The following is a 23,184-nucleotide window of genomic DNA, read 5'->3' as shown; positions in this document are numbered from 1 at the left end:
AGGCACCTCAATCTCACTTTTTATTGGTTCTCTTATCATTCTTATCCATTTTCCTTTTGAACATTCAACCTTACTTTTAAATGATGTTGCATACATAGACCGGCCTGCACTGTACTTCATCTGAGATCTGAGTTGGTTCCATTTATTGAGTGCTCTGTCTATGTTAGTAAATTGGAGACTTAGGAGAGTGGATCGATTTGAGTCTGGTAGTGATTTTCGGGTGATTGGTTTGTTAATTTATTTTGGTTATAGATGAATTATAATTACTTTACAGTACAAAGACTCTCTCTCTCTCTCTCTCTCTCTCTCTCTCTCTCTCTTTCTCTCCCTCTCTCCCCCTCTCTCTCTCTCTCTCTCTCTCTCCCTCTCTCGCACTCAGAAACGCATTGCTTGATTGAAACGTTGTCTGCGCCTCATACGAGCCCGTATAAAGCCTACGCAATCTGGGGCCATTAACCGAGGTGAATTCATTACGTCGTATCATGGTCTTTTTCCTCGCCTTTTTTGTATTTACTACTAACGTGCTTTCATTTTCGAAGCGTGAATTCATCACTCAAAGTGATATGCATGAGTGAACGTAGGGTAACAATCGTTGATTGTTAGAGGTACATATTCCTGCGCCGAGAACATCATGCGGAAACAAATCATTTGAGATTGGACAGCCTTATAAACCTGACAACAACAACAATCATGCCACGAAGTTCTATTTTTGACATTGAAGTGTGCTGATGGAGGGTGTGATCCAGTTTCTTGAAATGAAACTCATTTATTTTCGTTCTTTGATTTGAAGGGTAAAGCGTCATTTTGAAAGGTCACCACACCTGTTATAAACTAAAGATATCGGCTGCGGATTTTGGAGTTGTATTTCAGACTGGGCAAACTATAGCGTTGAGTTTGTAACGTGTATACGGAATCTCGTCAATGTTCGTGTCTCAATGTGTTCAGTACCCTTCAGCACTTGTGGCACTTTTCGATACTCTGAAGAACAAATTCATGGTAAGATTGTCTTGATTTTACATTGAATTACCTCTATCATTAATAATATTTTTGTTAAAGCGTGCGCGTGTGAGTGTTTAATGCATGTTTTTGGACGGGGCGGGGTGCGTAATTGATATGATAGTTTTCTGTACCTTTACCTTTTAATACCGCAAATACTGGAAGAATGCTGAGACAGCAGTCAAGCTTCCATGCAGGTCTATCATCTTGGTCTATCTCCATGCACTCATTCTCTTTAATAATCATTCTCATTATATACAAGTCAGGGAGGCAGAGGAACTGGACAATGTATCATGTACAATGTCCCATGAGCAAAGAAATCAAAAGAATCAATAAGAGTATTGGGAGATATAACACTGTTCCTTCCATCAACGATCAAGCCTGGTTTTGAAGGCGTCTATATGGTGGGAGCCTGAACTACTACTTCGGGCTTCTTATAGCTAAGGCCATTAAAAAAACAAAACATGTTTAGCGTCCCCGCCCGCTCCTTTTTTGGATTTTTTTGAATTTTTTTTTTTAAAGAAAAAAAACATGAAAAACACTGCTAAAATGGATCTATTTCTGACTTTAAAAATAATGTTTGCGGCTATCTTGAAAAATAGCCCGACTGTCAGGGAAAATGTACCGAGCGGCCATTTTGAGCGGCCATTTTGAAGAAAAAAAAAAGGGCCTCCTTCTTCCTATTTTTCAATAAAACAGGACGCTAAACATGTATTTTTTTTTATTTGGCCCTAGGTTGACTGCTTGTACTGTACTTCTTCACTGGTAGGCCTCTAACTACAATGTCTCCATTCTCGAAAAATTACCGTGAAAAAAAATCCTGATAATAAAACTACAACAAAATCAGCCGTTTACATCGGTACTTTGGTATGTGGTATTGGCAAGTATGACTACTACTCCACTGCCTACTAGTATCAGGCGCGTACGCAGGATTTTTTTAAGGGGGGGGGGGGTTTTAACATTTATAAATCGGGCCGAAAATTTCGCAACGACTCAGCCAGCCGCTGAATAAGCGTGGGGGGGGGGGGGGGGGGGGTAAGAGGTCATTTTTTTTTTTTTTTTGGTCCCAAAAAAATCGCAACGACTCAGCCGACCGCTGAATAAGCGGGGGATAAGAGGACACATTTTTTTTTTTTTGGGGGGGGGGGGGGGGTCTCGAAATTTGAAAATTTGACATTTTGCTCCGTTGGGGGGGGGTAAGGTCAGCTTTTTTAGGTCAACCATGGGATTTTTTTTTTTTTTTTTTTTTTTTTAAATAAAAAAAAAAAAAAAATCCAAAAGGGGGGGGGGGGTTTACACAAAAAAAATTACCAAAGGGGGGGGGGGTTAACCCCAAACCCCCCCCCCCCTGTGTACGCGCCTGACTAGTATTGTAATCCTTTCTCGACATGTCATAGAGAAGGAAGTCGTAATCCGTTTATTATGAATGGTGCACTATATTGTACCAAGTGGGTCAATATTGACAGACGTATTGAAATACTTTGCTTTGTCCAATAAGTTTGCATTCATTTCTTGAAGTTCAGCCTTGTAAAGCGGTCAAAGTTCACCAAATCCACCGGGCTAGAAAAATGGTTGGAAAAGAAATGAGGGGAAGCGAGGGAGATTTACGAATATTAACATAATTATAGACATTTTCATTGAAACAGTAATAAGCTGCACTCTACTCAAATTGGGGCCTTCAAACTTGCCAAATGCGGACAGGCCGCATGGTCCCCGTACAGACTAGGAGAACAGAGGATGTTGGAAAGCGTACAAAGACGTGCAACAAAGATTATTCCTGGCCTTAGGAATTTATCTTACCAGGAGCGCTTGACCAAACTCAAATTACCAACTCTTGTTCACAGGCGTAGAAGGGGGGGACATGATCGATGTGTACAAGTACTTGAATGGCTTGTACAATGTGCAAGAGATTCCCTTTAAGTTGAGTACAGAAGATAGAACTCGCGAGTTCACTCTGGAAAACTTGAAAAGAAATATTCAAGACTATAAAATTATATATATGAAAAAATAATTTTTTAGCAATAGAGTCGCGGAGCTGTGGAACGGTCTCCCAGAAAGCGTTGTGGCAGCTGGGTCAGTCAACTAATTTAAGAATAGACTGGATAGTCACTGGTCAAAGAATGCTAGCCTTCTGTATGAGCCGGTCTAGGTGTTGTCTGTTGTTTCATGTTATTAGACAACCTCCTCCCTCCACAAATCGCAGTTACCATGGAAGAATCCTGGATCGATGAACGGGCTTAGACCTACAACATCGTGTATTAAAGTAAAGTAAGTAAGTAAATGCATAAAATGAGATTATGCAATGAGACAATACATCTATGTGTGTGTGTATTGGGTTTTTACAGACGTGTATCAATCAGATATATTTACGTCTGGGGACCGACCTTTAAACGTCACCATCCGAAAGACGTCACTCAGTTTCGAACCTGCGCCTTTGGCTGAATCGGTTTGTAACTTCCACTGTTAGCTAGAATACAGACGCACGCCACAACGCCTAGCTATTGTGTGCAGTGAATCGCTTTTTCTAAAATAAAGACACTTCATAATCTTGTGGAGAATGTATGAAATCTTTATTATTCAACCGAATTGGTGTCTACAGTCCGTCAGGGTTTAAAGACGGTATTGTAAAAATACTAATAATCACATAAGTCCCTGTGGTATTCTCTTGACGGATTAATGATACTCCAGCAGAACCACAGGCTCTGGTACCCACTTCCGAATCACTGAATAACTGATGATACCATCATCATCATCGGAGCTTTTACCTGCTAGGCTGCTACAGAATAAATCACATTACTTCGTGGAACGGACAGGCTATTAGAGTAATTACACGTTTATAATAATAATAATTAGGCTTATCGCAACGTGGGTTGTGTATGGAACGAGCTCTGACTCACAGCGCAAAATACGTGATTTCTAATTATTGATGAAATCCACACTTCGCTTGGAAGAATATGGCGTTCTTTGTTTGGGTCTAACGTAATGGTTAAGGAGTTAATCAACTTGATGCATCTAATTACAATTATCAGGTAACGGAGGTAGTTTATTGTGGAAATGACATGTCACACCTTCATGAAAACGTTTACATTATTATACGGATTATGCGGATTATTTCTTATATACATTATCTTCTAAAACCATGCTGAATAATTCGAACATAGAATGAAATGCTAGTTATCATTAGATTTCCTATCAATGAATTGTTTCCAATAAGGTATCGGTGATTTTTGCTTTATAAAAGTAGAAAATAAGAAATGAACTTGTTTTATCCCCTTCAAATTAATGTAAATTCTTTCTAACGTGGTATATGAATGGAATATACACTGTTGATATGTTGTTGTAACAGGGATAACGCTGTGAATAACAAAGTGTATGTTTGAGTTATTTTCGCATGTTTACCCCCACACCAATGCAGTATTGTCAACCATTTATAAAGAAGTGTCTTCATTTTTGAAAAAGCGGTTCACTGCACACAGTAGCTATGATACTTGACCTAGCTATGTACGGAGTTGAAATATGCCATATTATTGTTGTTAAAGAATAGAGATCGCAAAAAGAAAAGGAAAACAGACGGCCCATATACTAGTATTTGTAAAACGTCGATAATAATACCGTAAGAATTGTTAGTCACATTTTTTGTGAGGTAGGTTTTCTACACCTTTTTCTCCATCTGTCCCCCCCCCTCTCTCTCTCTCTCTCTCTCTCTCTCTCTCTCTCTCTCTCTCCCTATCTCCCTCTCTCCCTATCTTTGTGTAGTTTCTTTTTGCATACAGCCATTACTAACATTCCACAAACCGAATGTTTGTGTGGGTATTCTAAGCACGTGCAAATATAACGGCTGATTCACAAACATTTCCTACTAAGATGTTCATGCTCTGTACTTAAAATGGTAGTAATGTAACTCTGACCATCATTTTACTGAGAAAAGATCGTTATGTTTATAACTATTGCAATCACTTAACTATCAGATGAACAAAATATATTCATAAGTGGTGGTGAGTATATGTTTTTCTCAACTGTATGTCTTTGTAGGTTATAGATCACAGAGGCCTACATTGAGTGAGAGAGAGAGAGGTAGAGAGAGAGAGAGAGAGAGAGAAAAAAAAAAGCATGGATGTGTGTGAGGGAGTGGGCTTATTTAGTATTTAAACTTTATTTAAAGTGGGTATACTTTGATAAAATTGCGTATAAATAAAGTTTGAAGTCTTCAATTCTCAAGAGTATTAATTTGTTTTAAAACAAATCGTATATATCAACACAAGTTACATAACACAATTTAGTTCATATAGCTTTGTAAAGCTGATCCTAAATTGGGCATTGGAGTTGACAATAAACTGGTCTTTTAACATATAAGTTAACGGATGTTTCTTTCCTGAGGACCTAGTGACGAGTTATTCCATAAACCTGTTATCAATGAATGATCTACAATACTAGGAATTCAGTCTGCTTACATCACTCGTTGCTAAGTCGGGCTAGCCTTGGGCAAGCCTTAAGATTGCCAAGAAACCTTTAAAAAAATACGCATACCATTTAAAAAAGTTAGTAAACTGGTCTATTGGATTGAGAAATACTGGCTCAAAGTAATTCTAAATTGTTTATTATGCAGTAGATTGGTTGTTTCAATAGATCGGTTTACTCACATACATTTTATTCAAATTCATGGATGTTTATTTCCACCTACAAATTCAGAAAAAAAAAAAAGTTTTGAAGAAATCAGAAGACATAATGTCCGCTACACACGACTTGTTCCGACTGCGTTGTTACCTCCGCCAATCGAGCGTGTGAATTGTACTAGTTATTTTTTCCCCATTCCCTTTGTGTTACTTTGTGTACGATATTACGCTCACAGGGTGCGTCAAAGACCGTGCCACTCGCTGACGCATGCCTACGTCATGGGCCTACGTCAGAAAATGATACCATACATCAGCGACTGGAACGGATTATGACGAACCATGTGAAAGTGATATCATATAAAACGTGAATCCCAAATGAACATTGGTAACATTGCGTTGAATAACTGGCACATGCGCTGATTTTCGTTGTAGACTCGATTAACGTAGGAAATAACGCAGGCATATTGGGGCAATAAAAACAAAGTGTGTGTGTAATTGTGCAGGTCAGGCGCCGGTAACGGTGCCTCCACGCGTATTTGTGCGTGGGCATGGTGGGGGGGGGGGGGGGCGCAAGCTGAGGGCAATGAAATGTACCGAGCCGTAGAACATGCTTCTCAGTTTTGGGACAGAGGATTCGACTATTATTATTATTATTATTTATTCGACCATAAAAACACATTCAGCATGTACAGTGTATATAGGTGTATACAGAGTGAAATAGGAAAAATACAAGGTAAGATAAAGAAGGAATAGCATGTGGGTCAGGGTGCACAAAAGCGAAATTCTTCCCTGTTGCCCGGGGGCTGGGTAGAGACCCCCTTTTACTCTCTCCCCTTGTGCCGCCACTGAAACAAAAGGCGTGTAGTTGTCATAACTGCCCTCTTGAAATGATAATGATCACCTGAAGAACTTCATTGATATAATCATCCGTACACAGTTTCCAGTACATACAGAACTTGGTATACTTAAACTTATCGTCCAACCCACATATAGATACCAATAGCACAACTGTTGGGAAATCAACCTTTTTTATTTGTTACATTATTCAATTGACGTGATTTATGGTTTACCCGCGCAAAATACAACATCATGAATCATTTTCTCCTATAGCATGTTGGGAAATTAATCCTTTTCTATTTGTTATATTTTTCAATTGACGTGATTAATGGATTTACCCGCGCAAAATACAACATCATGAATCATTTTATTACACTGAGAAGTCCTTTCTGAGAAGCCATTATAGGTCAAGGAAGACATTCGAAAAAGATGATTTATATAGCTTTTCCACACTCTAATTTTTTTATTTTCAGTTTTGTGCACAGTCGTATTTTATATGTTAGCCTTAATTAAACATGATAAATATACTTTTTTTAATCTTTAATAATTAAATTGGTTATTTCAAGTTTGAAATTGTAACTTTAAAGCGGATTGAAAATGATTTAGAAACGTCAAATGCATCATAAAACCCACATCTGAATACTTCACTTTTCTTAAAGAAGCCATAATTATCATGAAACGTCTGTGTCCTGCTTTGTTCTCTTCCGAGGAAAAGGTCTTTCCCACTCTGATAATCTATCAATCGATATCGATGGATACCCTCCTTGAGGCATTCCAAACTCACTCGTTGTTTTGAAGGATTTTGATAAGAATTAATGTGTCATTTATTAAACGACGTTACCCTGAGTTTTTTATGGCTCCCAATAGCGAGACCAGTCTTAATCAATATTCGAGAGAAACAAAGATGCACGTGTATGAACTAACCGTATTCTGTGTTTCATTTATGCACTTTAATAGTGTGCCGAAAAATGTAGATTCTGTGCGTTAGTGATTACAACTTTGGAATACTATGGCGTAAGATTCAGATGCCATGAAGAAAGAGAGAGAGGGGAGGAAAAGAGAGATAGAGAGAGAGAGGATGGGATAGAAAGAGAGTGAGAGGAGGAGGAGGAGGAGGAGGATGGATAGAACAAATTATCTGTCTTTGAATCGTAGCGGGGTCAAATCGTTGAGGGGACCCTGGGCGAGGGCGGAGGGGGGGGGGGGGGGAGAAGGGGAATACACCATATTAACATAAGTTTATGCATGTGTGATGTGATATGCAACACCATGCATATACTTTGTTTTAAAATCAAGCTAACGTTTAATGAGCATAACGTCTGCTTAACTTTTGACATTAAACAAATGGGTAAAAAGATATGAAATCAAAGAAAAGAAACGTAATCCAAAAAATAGGGCAAAGTGGAGAAGGAAGGGAAAACAAAAAGTTGGAGCAAAGGGGATAAAATCAGAGATCAATCAGGGGCCGTGAAGAAGGTATCAATGAGTGAGTAAGCATGATGTACATGCACTGCATGAGGATGGCGTAATGGTTGCATCACGCTGAGTGTATATGACATTGATCTAGTTCACGTGCTGAAGGGAAAGACGTGAACGTGTAGTGAGGAATACAGAATGCAATGACTACTGACTTGGGAAAAACTTAAGGAAAATAGAGCATCATCCTGGAGACTATATCGTTCGAGCTTCACATAAGAAATTAATCACGTGCAGATTAAACCTGATTCCGATTTACGTTGCAGATAATGTCCTAATTTAGTAAATTCACCAAGGAATTTTTATGTATGATTTTCAACAAATGACTGATAACTGACTTAGTTATAAATTGTTGTACACGTGGATGACATATTGAAACTTTTGGATAACGTGTTGTCGATATGTCGAGAACCTTTACGAACTTAGTGAATACAAGTAACCACTTTTCAACTAGAATACAAATACAATTGGAATTATAAAAAAAGCGGTTTATTGGTCATTTAGGAATTCGGAATTAAAAACAAATATGCGTAGGGCATTGTAACAGTGTTTTTTAGCGTCTTCGATTCGACCCGAATAAGACGGTGATTGTAAGAATTTTCTATCAAGTTAAAGAAGTTTGTTTTTATGGGTCAATATAATCAAAGTTGGAATGGTTTCAGAAATAAAAAGTGAAAAACAATTTTTCCAATCATGTTTCCCGTTCTTTTGGTCACAGGTGTAATCATGTGCAGACGTCATGCCGGGAAATAGAAGTAAATGTGTTTCCTTTAAGACCAATGAAGGCAGTTTTGATTATGAAAAGATGTCGTCATCTGCAACAGACCTATCAGAAGCGAGTTTGAAGACTTCCAGCCCATCACATTCAAGATCCGGGTTACTTGAAGATATGAATTCGAGCGAACGAAGCCTGGACAGTAACGATCGCGATTTTGAAACGCCTGACAATGCAAAGACATTAAGTGAATACTTGCTAAGAAAAGATGAAATCAAAGGTTGCTTTGAGGAGGAGGATGATAACGGCTCTGATGACGATGACGAGCCTTTTGATGATGACAGTTGTGGCAAATATAAAATAACAAAGTCGGATATAATCACTTTTCTCTGCCTTGTTGTGTCAACTTTCATAAGCTGGCTGGCATTTTCGATAATGGCACCCTTCTTCCCAAACGAAGTGAGTCATAGGTCAAAGCATCGATTGTTTTAAGTGCTCTTAAATTAAACCAACATTTTTTCAAGATTAAAATAGTGGGTTTCATGGAATGATACAAAACAAAACATTAGGCCAAAGGAATAAAGCGAGTACAAATAATGGTCCAAGATTATAGGGCGTACATCGTCACTTTGGTCATGTTCATTCAATACAACGATCTCTTTGCCATGTTTGCCCACGTTTTTGAAATAATAAAAAAAAAGGGAAATAATTAACAAAATCGTACATTTCAGTTTTAAAAGGTAGTCTACTTTGGGCTTCAAAGTTGAATGGGAAAATAAGTTTTACCTCTTTTTAGTTGAAAAGGTTACTGTATCCAATGTTTAGTTTCAACTGAGTCTTTTATTAAAGATGATACTCTCTTTTGTCAGAACATTCATAAGACAAATCGGCAACTTCTATTTTCCCACTTACATGGTTTGATATAACTCCATGAAACCTTTTCGCAAATCGAAATGACAAATACCAGGTAAAGAATGATGACCATTTCCCCTTCTATCTAAACAAGTTATTTAATCTTGTCTCTTTCTTCTTCAGGCTCATCGTCGAGGACTTATGGATATTGAAGTCGGGATCATCTTCAGCTTACAAGCTCTTACATCTACCATCGTATCTCCAATAGTTGGCAAATTTGTGAGTTTGAAAGAGAAATTTGGAGAGAGAGAGAGAAAAAAAAAAGGTAGAAAATGAGGTGGTTGGCTTGGAGAAGGAAAAGGAGGGTGGAGGGGGGGGGGGGCAGATGGATAATAGCATCTTCCGTTTTGACCCAAATAATTCAATATTATTTCTTTACCGAATGAAAGATCCAGTTCAGATTCCACTTTTACCCTTTGATTTATTCTGGGGGTCAAGACTTTGAATATTAGGGTCTGTGTGACCAGAACGCTGGCTTGTTAACTTTTACCGCGTTCAGTTTAAATATGACTTATATTAAGCCCTGCTTTCCTGCAGCTCCGAAGCAAAACTATGCCCTTATTCTATTTTGAACACCTTATTCTTCATGTCCTGAAAACATAGATACCCCTTATTGGTGCGAAGGTGACGCTGGTGACAGGTCTATTCTTAGAAGCCACAGGGAATATACTATTTGGGTAAGTGATGACCATCTTATCTACCACAGTTTCATCCCCTTTGTTCCTAACCTGCCATGATGCCAGTAAACCTATAACAACTATTGAGCAACTACTTTCGGAACATGATTTATATTGTACAAACAATAATAACCGGAATGCCGCGGCACCCTGCCTCAAGACATCCCTAGGAGTGCCGCGAGAGAAATTAAGTTGTATCAAAAATGATTGTGTAATAAGGTAAATTTCGAGAAAATTAGAAAAAACGCCATGTATTTTCATGAGGAAATAACTTTTTAAGGACAAAAAATGTCGTTCATCCTCGCTCGCTTTGCTCACTCACAACATTTACTAAAAAGGGGGCGATTTCAGGCAGCGCAGCGCCTGATTACTTCCATATTTGGGCATCGAAGCGTCCGAGTTTTTCTTTCATTTGACAGCAAGATGCCCGACTATATCGTCAGCAAGGAGCCCGGATATATCTTGTATTCTTCTTATCAAAGTTACATTTCACCACGCTTCTTCGCTTCACTTGATCGCAATCAACATTCAAGTGCCTCGATACAATTTATTTCATCCACCTGTTACAAACAATAATTGTATCTCAATAGTCAGAATACGAATTGCATATAGAATTTGTAAATCGCAAGTTAGGTCAAACATTATGGCTTTCTCTACCTAACAACACATAATACATACATGCAGTTTGACTTTTGACTTTTGACTTTTGAAATACAATTATTCTTCAAAGGTGAATGAAATGATTTGTATTGAGGCACTTCACAATGACATATGTAATGAATTTGGTTCCATTACGAAGATGGCCTATTTTCCTTTCCAGGTATTGTGTCAAGCTTCACTCTAAGACGGCATTCATCGCATTTGCTTACATCACTCGTATTCTGGTTGGTCTAGGTGTGGGGACATCAGTCACGGCTACTATGACAATCAATGCAAAGACATTCCCAAACCACATCGCTCGGACTATGGTGAGTGTACAGCATTCCCCCTTTATCTATCTATCTATCAGGCTATAGTTCATCCAGACGTTGGACAAAGCCCTCCTCATGAAATTTCCATTCTCTTCTGTCTCTAGCTGTCCTAGTCCAAACGGCCGTTCCCATGTATGATGTTAGGTCATCTCTCCATCTTCTCTTCTGCCTTCCTCTTCTTCTCTTTCCCACCCTTGGTTGCCATTCTGTTAAACGATTTGTCCATCTATTGTCCTGAAGTCTTGCTACATGCCCAGCCCATCTCCACTTTGATTCTCTGACTTTCTCCATGATATCTTTAACCCTTGTTTTCTGGCGTATGACTTTGTGGTTGATTTTGTCTCGCAGAGATAAATGTGACATCTTTCTCTCCATAGCTCGTTGAGTAGTCACAAGCTTCTGTTCTAGATCCTTTGTCAATGACCATGTTTCTGATCCATATGTCATAGTTGTTAGAATGCATTGGTTGAACATTCTTCTTCTTAGTGACATGGGTATGTTTTTATCGGTCAACATGTCTTTGTATCTTCCAAAGTTCATACATCCTGCTTTTAGTCTCATCATAACTTCTTCTTTTGTGGTGTCCTCCATTTTCAAAGTTTGTCCCAGATACTTGTAACTGCTTACTCTCTCTAACGTTCGACCTTCTATCTCGATGTTTTCATCTGTGTCATAGTTAGTCATATATTTAGTTTTCTCTTTGTGCATAGTTAGGCCAATACGTTTGCTCTCCTTCTAACCCCTTTCTAACCCCTTCCCCTCCCCCTCCCCCCTCCTCATTGCCCCGCCTTCTTCTTGCACCCTCTTGTTCCTTCCCAGCCCCTCTCCCCCATTCGCTCTTACCCCGTCTCTCTCCCGTTTTCGTCCCTGTCCCTCTTTATATTGTTGGTAAACTCATTATGGAATCGGGGGAAGGCCTGGAGGGGTTCAGGAACTACCTTTATGATAGAAAACATCATTTAAGCATAGGAGTTGGAATATACACGGATAATTATTATACACTTCCCTTTTTAATTGTCCTGCCAATATCTTTCTACCCCTTTTATTCTCCTTTTACTACTATTACCCAAGTAGTAGTAGTTTTCCTACTACTACTACTACTACTACTACTACTACTACTACTACTACTACTACTACTACTACTTCTACTTCTACTACTACTACTACTTCTACTTCTACTACTATTACTATTACTACTTCTTCTTCTTCTTCTTCCCCCTTTTATTTATTTCTTTCCTTTACTCGGGAGGTTAATCTGTTCACCTTGTACGTTTCTTAAATTTGATACTACCTTACCATTTCGTCTCTTACTGAATAATCAGACCTTTTAATACAACTCCCCACAGAAGCCCGACCTTGTACAAACTTTTCTTGTTATTAAGGCTCCTCACATTGTTTTTAAAGGAAAATAATACATGGTCTCATATCTACAAATTACTTGAAACACCTTGCTATTTACCGTATATTATACTTCATGTACGTTATCTTACGTAGAACGTGGAGACAATTTAGCTGGCTTTCATTGCCATTTCTCCAGACTGTACAACAATAGTCAAAGATTGGTTGAATTAACAATTTATACAAAAGGAGAGCAGTACTTCTCGGCACATGAAATCGAATGCGCTTTAAAGTGTAAAATGTTTTTAAAACCTTTTTCCTAACAATTTGGAGAGTCATGTTAGACAGTTATTTATTATCACGCCAAGATATTTACAATGTGTTACTCTCTGTAATTTTGAATTTTGATTTTTACATTTTCAAAAATCCGGAGTTTTGCTTTAGAGCCTAGTAACATGAATTGACATTTATAAAGATTGATCAACAATTCATTATTTGAAATCCATCTAGAAATTTACTTTAAATCTCTGCTTATAGTTTTTTTTTAAAATCTGTTGGCTCTTTTGATGCAAAATGAATACACTTATCATCTGCATATAAGGAAAGAGAACATTTTTCGAAATCGTTCAGTGTAAGGATAACAAGAAGGGGGCCCGAAATACTCCCCTGGGGCACCCCGCTTTCCACCATACGAAAACTTGACATGTAACCATTAACAACCGTTGATTGCTACCTACCACAGATATAGTCACGGAATCAGTTTATTGCACCTTCGTCAAACCAAAAGTAGGATGATTTCTTCAATAACATGTTAGACGAAATCAAACCAAATGCAAGTAAAAGGGGGATGTTTAACAATGTCACAATTTAGATCCCCAAGATAATGAAATCTTTAGACAATGATTCTATAGGCTGAAGTACGCTATCAAGCAAGTAAATACTGCACTTAATGAGTTTGGTGGTCTATACCAGGCAATACACAATAAGAAAGGGTTTCTGTTTTTTTAATGCATATCCCAACACACATTAATTTTAAGCCGTCAAGAGTCAAATCATGCTTTATCTTAAACAAAATATTTTCTTTAATATATATCAAAATTCCACCTCCATTTAGGTTTCTATCTGTTCTAATAGCTCTAAATATTTCAACATCAATCTCACTATCAGACACAGAAAAGTTTAACCTTGTTTCACATAAACACAAGCTTTTGATATTTTGCTTGCACAACATATTGCGCACTTCGTCAATATTTTTCAACAATGAACATTGTTAAGGTGAGATGATGCCAGAAAACGAATTGATCTTCGTGAAAATATCGTCATAATACTGTGATAATTATACATAGCAGATTCACTTTGTTGTGGTAAACCAAACTCAATATCAATTTCAAAATCAATACATGCATTTGTTGGCAGTTCATCGAATAGACATGGGACACATGCCCAGTTCGTATCAGAGATAAAAGTTTCATGAGTCGCCCTTGAACATACAAAGTGGGCCCATCGTTTGCAAGATGCGCACAATAGAGCATTTTGATTGGTTTTAACTTCTTTCGAACAAGACAAACCTGGATATTTCAGTAGGCTGCACGTGAATGTAAAACATATACAGAATTTCCTGCAGATATTACAGTAAGATAAGCAATGACTTAAAAACCTACGTAGAAAAGAAAAGAAACTATGATTTTGCACTTTCAAGATCTTGGATGCTCCTCACCGTGCGCTTAGCATGTCGGCAGTCAACACACAGATTTTTTCATCCTGACTCTCTTTAGCGAGTCATGTCTTACCAGTTAATATTCATCCATCTCATTTTTCTCTTAATACGTTATTTCTTATTGCTTTATACTCTAGTTCCAATCCAGTCATCCCGTTTCCAGTCCATTCGTATTTTTTTCCCTCTTTTAAAAGCAAGTTTGTAAATCTTTCCATCCTTTCTCATGCAGGGTTTGCTTGAGACAACAGCTGGTCTTGGTCTCTTACTGGGCCCTGTCTTTGGTGGCCTCCTGTACCAGGTAAATACATCCTTTCTCTTCATCTGTATTCATTCTCCATAGAAACTAAATAAAGGAATGGTCCATGGACTTGATTGATTGATTCTAATTTATTCCATTTCATATATCAATTGTTTGCACAATAAAGAACATAGTTGACAAAGTAAGTTCAAAATTATGAAATGAAACAGGAACCTACTGGAGCTTGTTTTTAGGTTCCTAAGAAAAAATATAATATGAACATTATATAAGTTCATGGTCCATCTTTGCACCTGAAATTATTCATTAATATATAGTACTTTCGAGATAACGAAAGTAGATACCGGCCCATAAATCCTTGCAATTGCCGATTGTATGATGTCATACGATAACAACTTGCAATAATTATTCAAGACCATCTCCTCGAGGCTCTCTATTTTAATAATTATATCCGTCCTCCTCTTCGCCCTTTGCATATACAACCAGCCCCTGGCGGGTCATAATTCACGCACCAATTGTATACTTGAAGGTCATTTATACAGTATCCCCCTTTCTAAGATCAATTAGATGAGTGAATTGTATCCTGTTTTGATATGTCCATATTATGATGGATTGCGTTTATTCCATATATTGCGTTATGCATGACGTTATCTCATGCCGCCGGAGGCGCCAATCCATTTTTGGATGGAGGTGCATGGCCGCGGCGAACAAAGTGAACGGAAAGATATACTGCATAATTATGATAATCCTGTAATCATGTGAGGAGGAGGCATGACTGTGTTCTCAAGCCCCATCTTCACTCGAACGTTGCACTTGTGGGCTGCTGCATGGTTTTAATCGTGATTAATGTTTACTTTATTATTTTCTTCTGACCTTATTTAGCTTGGAGGATCAAGTTACTTGCTACCCTTTGTTGTGATTGGTGGTTTGGACATGGGTTCTATGCTCTTTTCTCTTTACTTCCTACCATCACCAAGTAAGTCATTTTTTCAGCACAACATAATCATGTTACTTTTAATATGACCCTCCGTTTGAAAACTAGTTTTCCTTTATAGCGCAACAAAATGATATTAGAATTAAAACAAGGGAAAGAAGGAAATTAGATGTTTACTTTATCCAGTCAGGATATCCTTTAAAGGTGTATTGATTATGTGGACATTCCACAAACAAATTGCCTACAAATTACAAAAACTAAACGCATTATCCGAGTCTGGCTGATGCCTACTTAATAAGGGAGAACCATCCCGTTATCCTTTAAGACCTAATTTCACACGAACCATTATTATGTTCGTTTGGTCGAGTTTATCAGAGTAAAAATGCATCTGGGAAATGTAAGAAACTTTAATATTGTTTCCTATAAATTCGTCCACACATGTAATCCCCTTTTTAAAAATTCTAGATCCACCCCGAGTCACACCTTGAAATATGATACTTATTTTTGATTGATTTGATTTTTCGGATTTGTAACCCCCCTCCCCTTCCCTGAAAATCCAGGATCCACTAAGGTAATTTGAACATGGAGGGAGGTAAAACAATCTATTTCAATCGGCGTTAGTGTTTTATTATGAAAGACCCCATCAAACATAATAGGTGTATTAAAATTGCAATTGAATCTGCAAAACATACATCTCACTCTAACTCAATACGAACAACATGTGTTTTACAACTTGTATAACGTCTAGACTGGTCACATTTAGGTTACCAAATTCTTGTCAATTTTATCAGCAAATAATGCATTAAATCATGACATGGCCATATTCATTTGATGTTGTAAGTTTCTTGAGATACCAATGCAAATGAAAACACAAATGGTTAGCTTAACAATTTTAGATCGAATTGACAGGAAGAATTACCATGTACACTATTTTGGCCACGGTACATATACCATGGTACTAACATGGTAGTAACCTAGTACCGTTACAATATTATGGTGAACTAAATATATAGAGGCATGTTAGTACTGTCTTTATCATGATGGTAACGTGGAAGTATTGTTCCATTTTTTTGTAAGGGACACTCGACCCAGGTAAAGACGTGTTTATTGAGGACGCCACGAACATCACGTCTGACAGAAATAGACATACACGAACCTTCTATTATTATTATCATTATAAAATTGTCATTATCGGCAACGGCCTTGTCAATGTTGGTATAACATATTTGCTACTTTCCCTGCTTTGATATTCGTTTCAGAATGTAAAGCTGTAGAGTCTGGTTCGGTTTCCGAACTTCTCCGAATCCCTTGGGTGTGGCCGATCGCGATGGCGGCTTTCCTTGGCAGTGCATGTCTAAGTTTCCTAGAACCCACTTTCTCCGTTCATGCAACCAACTTTACCGACAACGCCTTCTACATTGGTCTCCTCTTCATGCTCATCAGTGGTTCCTATGCCGGTAGCTCTCCATTATGGGGCTGGATAGGGGACACATTCGTAAGTAACTCCAGCAATTCCACACTTGAAAATTCTGTAGAAAATTTCAAGTAAATTTTATGTGCATATCATGTTTACACCAACAAGATCATAGCAAAATCCCCTCATCATTTTCCCTATTTTAAACAGATTTTCATTTCTCTCTGTGTCTCCCCATCTTTTTTGCTCTACCCTCCCCAATTTGTCTCCTTGTACTTTCTTCTCTCTGTTTCTCCATCATTTTTCATTTTCTTAATCTATCAATATTCCTCCCCCTCCTTTTGTCTTCTCTTTCTCTATCTATTTATCTTCTTTTCCTCTCACCCTCTCTCACCCTCTCTCACCCTCTCCCACCCTCTCTCACCCTCTCCCTCCCTCCCCTCTCCTTTTCTCTTTCTTTCCAGGCTATGACGCGAGTCTGTTTGATAATAGGCCTTATCTTGGATAGCATTGGATTTCTTCTGATTGGACCTTCACCAGTATTGCATCTTCCAAGGTAACCATGACAACCATTTTATCTTGTATTCTCTTGTATTTTCTTAAGAGCAGCCTGTATACTCTACCATAGCTCATTCACACCAACGAGACCGACGCAAGACCGACTCTAGACTGACTCTAGACTAACTCCAGACCAACAACATCCAGACAACGGACTGAACTTAAAAATACATTTCCCCGAACGGTGTGGAGCAAGTCTGGTGTGGTTATACCTCAGTCACACCGCCAGACCCCCCCCCCCCCCGAACAGACCCCTCCGAACAGACCCCTCCGAACAGACCCCTCCGAACAGATAAACAGTCTAGTTCTTTTAATTCTTTTTTTTTTATTTCGTTTATTGTCGGTCGGGGTCAGTGTCTTCCGTGTGTCTGATGTACTATTAGAACATGGTTATATGTGAATAAAATATCAATGAAAAAATTCTTCAAACAATTTGGGGAACACTGTTAGACGTCAAGGGTACCATAAACTTCATGTCATTATATTAAGCAGATGTCAGATCTTGCCTAAATTTCTAAATTCATAATTTTTTTCGCAGTCGTTTGTGGATCATTTGCATCGGGTTGATTCTATTTGGTGTCGGTGATGGCGCTGTTATAGTTTCTGCAATCGGCGACATGTTTAAAATAGCAGTGTAAGTTTGTGTTTGTACGTTTTTACTATTTATATAGCATTTTCGACTCTATTATATAAAATTACACCACGTCCTTCATTGTAACCACCAAATCAACGATATTTTATAAATGAATTTAAAAAATATAAAAAGTAACACAAAGAAAGATTAATACAGAACTACAGCCCATTCATTTATACTTTTATTATCTTAGTAACTTTTCATAAGATAATAAGTACACAGTGGTTATTTTGGCAAACGAGGATGCAGACAAATGTACATCAAGAAAAAAAATGTCATCACGTCAAAAACTGATGTCCTTATCATATTCTGAAACTCTGGTTAGACAGGAATGACAATGATTATAATCTATTTCAAACACAATTTTCAGAAAATACAAATTACCGGAGGACATCCGAACATACGGCGTAGTATCAGGTGTATTCAACGGTGCCTATTCATTAGGGTAAGTCTACACAATACTACTTCCATGACTTATTTTCTAAGATCTATTCAGAATAGTTTAACTTGTATTGAACATAGAGCTCCGATTTCCCCTGTCCAAGGTACAGACATGAAAGGTAATGGTAATCAATTACAAGCTAAATTAAACAGATATTTCTTAACATTGTTTTTTAACAATTTATAATATGTCTATTTTTACTGTATGTTCGTCCGTATGTCTGTCTGCTTGTCTCATCGCAAGCAATTTTGCATAAATATCACAACACTGCATTTTAATTCCAGTCATATTAAGGCTATTTGATAAGATATGATTGTTGGCATCATAATGTAAGGATTTATTTTCTGTATAATATAAAAAAGGTAGCTATAAAAGCCGTATTACCCACCATTCAGAATTGTCTAAATTTGTTCATGATATATCTTCTAATGTTTGGATTTCATTTTCGTTTTCCTCTTCATTCAATTTATGACCATTGACATCGTACCAATCATCGTCATCATCATCATCATCGTCGTCGTCGTCGTCGTCGTCATCACAATCACGATCTTCTTTATTTTAATGATCGTCATCTTCAACACCACTAATCTGATAATAAACCATAATGATCGCAATCGCAACCTCCATAACCACCACCACTGCCACCACTACGCAAACAACTTAAAACATCAATCGCCGTTGACGTCACCATCGTCGTCATTATCATCGCCATCATCGTCGTCTTCATCACCAACACCACCACTACAGGACGGTTTTCGGGCCTTGGGTAGCGGGTGGGTTACTCTATCAGGAATATGGTTTTAATAACACATCACAGATCATGTCACTACTGCTTCTATCCATGGCGTTCATCATCTGTGTATCATCGGTAGTTGAACACCACTGGAGAAAGAGGTTTGCTCATTTTATTGCTAAATTCTAATAATATCAAACCTAAAGATAAGAGAAAGTATCTTAACCAACAAAAAAGAGAAGTAATTTACAATGTGTATCCCCTCTACGTTGTCGCACAGAGGGTTATATGGCTTTGTTTCATGTTGTCATACACCCTCGTGACAGCCTATTTGTTCAATAATTTTGACCTGAAACACGTCAATTTGACTAGAATTCACGTCACTTTTAATACCGTATAGGTTCTATTCAATATTATTGTAATAGATCCTCATAAGTGTCCGTCGTAACTAGTTTTCTATTTAGATTTGAATGTATTCATATTTGAACGGATATTTTTTAAAGTATAAAGAGTTGTGTTTAAATTTATTTTTTACGATTCATTTGAGCCTTGCCAACATGACTATAAACACAGCGAATATGACAGAATATGAATATCACTGTCTAAACGGTGTGATACAAAGTAAACAAGATTCAAATCCAGATAGTTCGCTATCAATGAAATAGGTCAGTGTGTTGCAGAGGGCAATGTAACATACCTCGGTACGTCAATCCCAGCTTGACGTATATGATATTCAGATTTAAAAAAGGATCCACAAAATGTACATACTTCAATAATGCCTTTCTTTTGTTAGCACTGAATAATCAAAATAATTGAAACTTGCAAATAGATTAATGGTATATTTACGCTAAGTAAAACAGAACACATTATCCAATTCTTTTATATGTATAAGACGTAAAGAGAAAGCGTATTTAATTTGTGGAATTACAAATGAATGTTAACCCAAAATGGAACGGACAGTTTATTTTAAGTCAAATATTATGAAGTAAAATCATTCATTTATCAATCATTAACTTAGTAACATCATTGTTTTCTTTTTCTTTCATGTCCATAATCCACCTAGACAAAATCGACTGGGTAAACGAGTAAAGGATCTGTATAACGTCCAGACTGACAACGCAATCCCTGAGACGGTGCCGCTATTCCAGCAACCGAAGGGTAAAAAACCATCTCAAGAAAGCTGACATCTGATGATCCAAACAGATTGATGAAGTCAAACCCACCGATCATCATTCACTCCTTGCGCTGGTGCTAGCTACAACAAAATGCGAACAAGCTTTGAGATTTTTGTAAGTGTATTGCAGTTACTTTGTGCATTTTCCACTAGCGCTCCTGCTTAAAATCAGGCTGCCCATGCATTGCGTGCTCTAGTGGCCTTGATTTGATTTTCAAGTCGAAATCATTAATTATTTCATCAGATTATTATCAAATTAGGAGATGACTACTGAAGACAACGACAAATTGTGTGAATTTCAATTGATGATCCATGTACTAGTACGAGGGTGGCGAGTTCAACCATCGAGAAACACTGTATCGTACGAGGTTTAAAGTTAAAACCTGATTGGTCAAAAGTTAGTATCAGCGGTGGTTTGTAACCTGCGGTAGACTACTGGCAACAGAATCGAAACGCTTTGAATTTCACAAACTATGGAACTGAATATATCCAGAGGATTTTTTGTTCTTCTTTCTCCTGCTTAAAACAGCGGAGTGTTCTTGAGAGAAAGGAGTTATATTTCTTTCTTTCATAACATGTCAAATGAAGTATTATACCAATAAACATTCAAACAATAGTATGTTAAGCCTACCTGCCTACTAAACCCCTCAAACTCAAGTATAATGTATTATATCTTTCTTGTCATGGCATAATCTTCGATATATTAAGTATGAATATAAAGTAGATTTATTCCTTGTTAAGATGATACCCTATTTGTTATGATCTTCGAGTGATGGAATGTGCAGAAGATTCAATATAATGGGCAAAGACAGAAGTGAAAAATGTCGAATTGCACTGCTCTTGTTCGACTGTGCATTCAAATTGCGCCATTACCCAGGCCTTTTCAAAAGTCGTTAACGTAAGCATGATGATAGTGGCGGATCCGGGGGGCGGGCCCCCACCCCTGGGGAAAAAACGTTAATATTTCCTCTCTCTTTTGGAGATGGGCTCCCTCCCCTGGCGTTCAAGGAAGGGGGTGGGATTTTTCAAATTTTCGAGGGCCCCCTCAAAAAAATAGTGCTCATTACCCCCCCCCCCCCCCACTGAGCGAATTATCGGCCGGCTATTTCGCCGCTAAATATTTTCTCACGAATTGGGCCCCCCTCCCCTGCCGCCGGCTGGATCCACCCCTGCATAATGCTGCACGAGGTTGATGACCAGACAAGAGCGAATATGCCTGACGTGTCGCCATAGTGCATGAATTCTAATTTCAGATTTTTAGAGTTTGGCATTCATGGATGACCAGTTATAGGAACAATAGCCCCAATGTCATTTACAAAAATCACTTTCAGAAGTTACGATAATCTCTGTCAAATCCGGACAGGCCTGATTATTTCCAGTTGCATTATGTTGGCTGAAACAGTGTATTCTAAAGGTAAAGTGCACTCTTTTATTTGAGTATTTATATTATTTAAAAACAAATGTATACTGCGATTTAGAATCATGAGAGAAACGATGATACATAAATAACTTAAATATGAAAATTAGACCATCGTCTTGAATTTTTTTTCAGTTTCATTTACGGATCTATCCTGCTCCTCGTTGATAGTCCACAGCAAATGTCGTTGTGATAGCATTCTTTGGTCTACATGCTTACAATGTTTTCTCAAATTCAATTCGAATTGTTGATTTTGGGCGGTTAGTCATTTTTTGGAAAACATCTCGAAGTGAGCTACTGACTAAAAAAAAGAGGGGGGGGGAACATGAGACTGTCAGTGGCAGGTTTAGGGGGGGGGGTGGATGCTCCAAATGGGTACGTCCCACCACTTTTTTGTTTGTTTTATTTTTGTTGTCATTACGTTATTCTACTCTTGGCACTAAGCCACTCCAAGGACGTTAATATATGCAACAAATATTATTTATTTTAATGTCCTTGGTAATTGTTTTGTGCTTCTTTCAATTTGCAAATTTGATTTCCGGAAACCAAAGTGTTTTTGGGGGTGTACTTTATACGCTAAAAAACTATAATTATGTTCTGTCGCAAATTGCTATAGCTTTATTCATGTTATCATCGTGTTTGTCACAAAATAAAAATACACGATATTTGAAAAATTGTGTGATGTTGGTTTTGATAATTGGCGTAAGTAAACTTGCTAGAGAAAGAGAGAGGAAGAGAGAGAGAGAGATGAAGAGGAAGAGAGAGGAAGAGAGAAAGGAAGAGAGAGAGAGAGAGAGAGAGAGAGAGGAAGAGAGAGAGAGAGAGAGAGAGAGAGGAAGAGCGAGAGAGAGGGAGAGGGAGAGAGAGAGAGAGAGAGAGAGAGAGAGAGAGAGAGAGAGCGAAAGAGACAAAAATAGACTTTCTTTGATTTGAATAATACAAGAACAAATGTTGGAAAGTAAAGAGGAACAAAATTGGCAGAAGAACGTTGCACTTTAGTATTTAATTTCCGAAAATGGGACGATTGTACAGAGAACAGAGACACATTAATCAGACTATACTGAATTATTACTAAAATGTATATATTTTTGTATTTACTGGGTGTAAGTTACAAATATATTTAGATAAAATGCATATTGTTTAGTAGGAATATTTGATATCAAACTCCTGTTAAAATAGAAGTATCTAATATGCGACCATATACATTGACAGAGAACTATTTTAATATTTCTTAAAGGGGCCATGACATCAAAATACAGGTTAGCTCATTAATGGCTGACAGATGATGTCACAAGGGAAATGAGATCTGGAGGTTTTGGAGGTGGAGCTTAGCAAGTTTGAAAAACAAATATTAAAACAAATATTAAAAA

At 37.7% G+C, this 23,184-nt stretch overlaps 1 protein-coding gene across 1 annotated transcript; it reads left to right on the top strand.

Annotated features, from left to right (window-relative positions):
- Positions 1–485: 485 nt before the first annotated feature.
- On the top strand, positions 486–21,458 carry LOC584747 (MFS-type transporter SLC18B1). The gene is made up of 13 exons (XM_011664493.2): positions 486–996; positions 8,641–9,096; positions 9,673–9,768; positions 10,153–10,226; positions 11,047–11,194; positions 14,482–14,550; positions 15,391–15,484; positions 16,702–16,937; positions 17,321–17,412; positions 17,953–18,048; positions 18,419–18,493; positions 19,238–19,384; positions 20,287–21,458. The coding sequence occupies exons 2-13, from the start codon at positions 8,662–8,664 to the stop codon at positions 20,405–20,407; spliced, it is 1,683 nt and encodes a 560-aa protein (XP_011662795.2). The 5' UTR covers positions 486–996; positions 8,641–8,661; the 3' UTR covers positions 20,408–21,458.
- The last annotated feature ends 1,726 nt before the right edge of the window (positions 21,459–23,184 follow it).

This window comes from Strongylocentrotus purpuratus, unplaced genomic scaffold (assembly GCF_000002235.5).
Source record: "Strongylocentrotus purpuratus isolate Spur 01 unplaced genomic scaffold, Spur_5.0 spur5_scaffold_7, whole genome shotgun sequence".
In the NCBI taxonomy this organism is placed as follows: Eukaryota; Metazoa; Echinodermata; class Echinoidea; order Camarodonta; family Strongylocentrotidae; genus Strongylocentrotus; species Strongylocentrotus purpuratus.
The sequence above is the reverse complement of the archived record's forward strand: the minus strand, read 5'-3'. Positions and strand labels throughout refer to the sequence as shown.

What these genes read in the sequence shown, in the direction of transcription:
- LOC584747 (XM_011664493.2), top strand. Translation starts at nt 8,662, where the DNA reads ATGCCGGGAAATAGAAGTAAATGTGTTTCCTTTAAGACCAATGAAGGC. An exon ending in ACCACATCGCTCGGACTATG is followed by an intron (nt 11,195 to 14,481) that starts GTGAGTGTACAG and finishes TTTCTCATGCAG; the next exon opens with GGTTTGCTTGAGACAACAGC. An exon ending in CCAGTATTGCATCTTCCAAG is followed by an intron (nt 17,413 to 17,952) that starts GTAACCATGACA and finishes TTTTTTTCGCAG; the next exon opens with TCGTTTGTGGATCATTTGCA.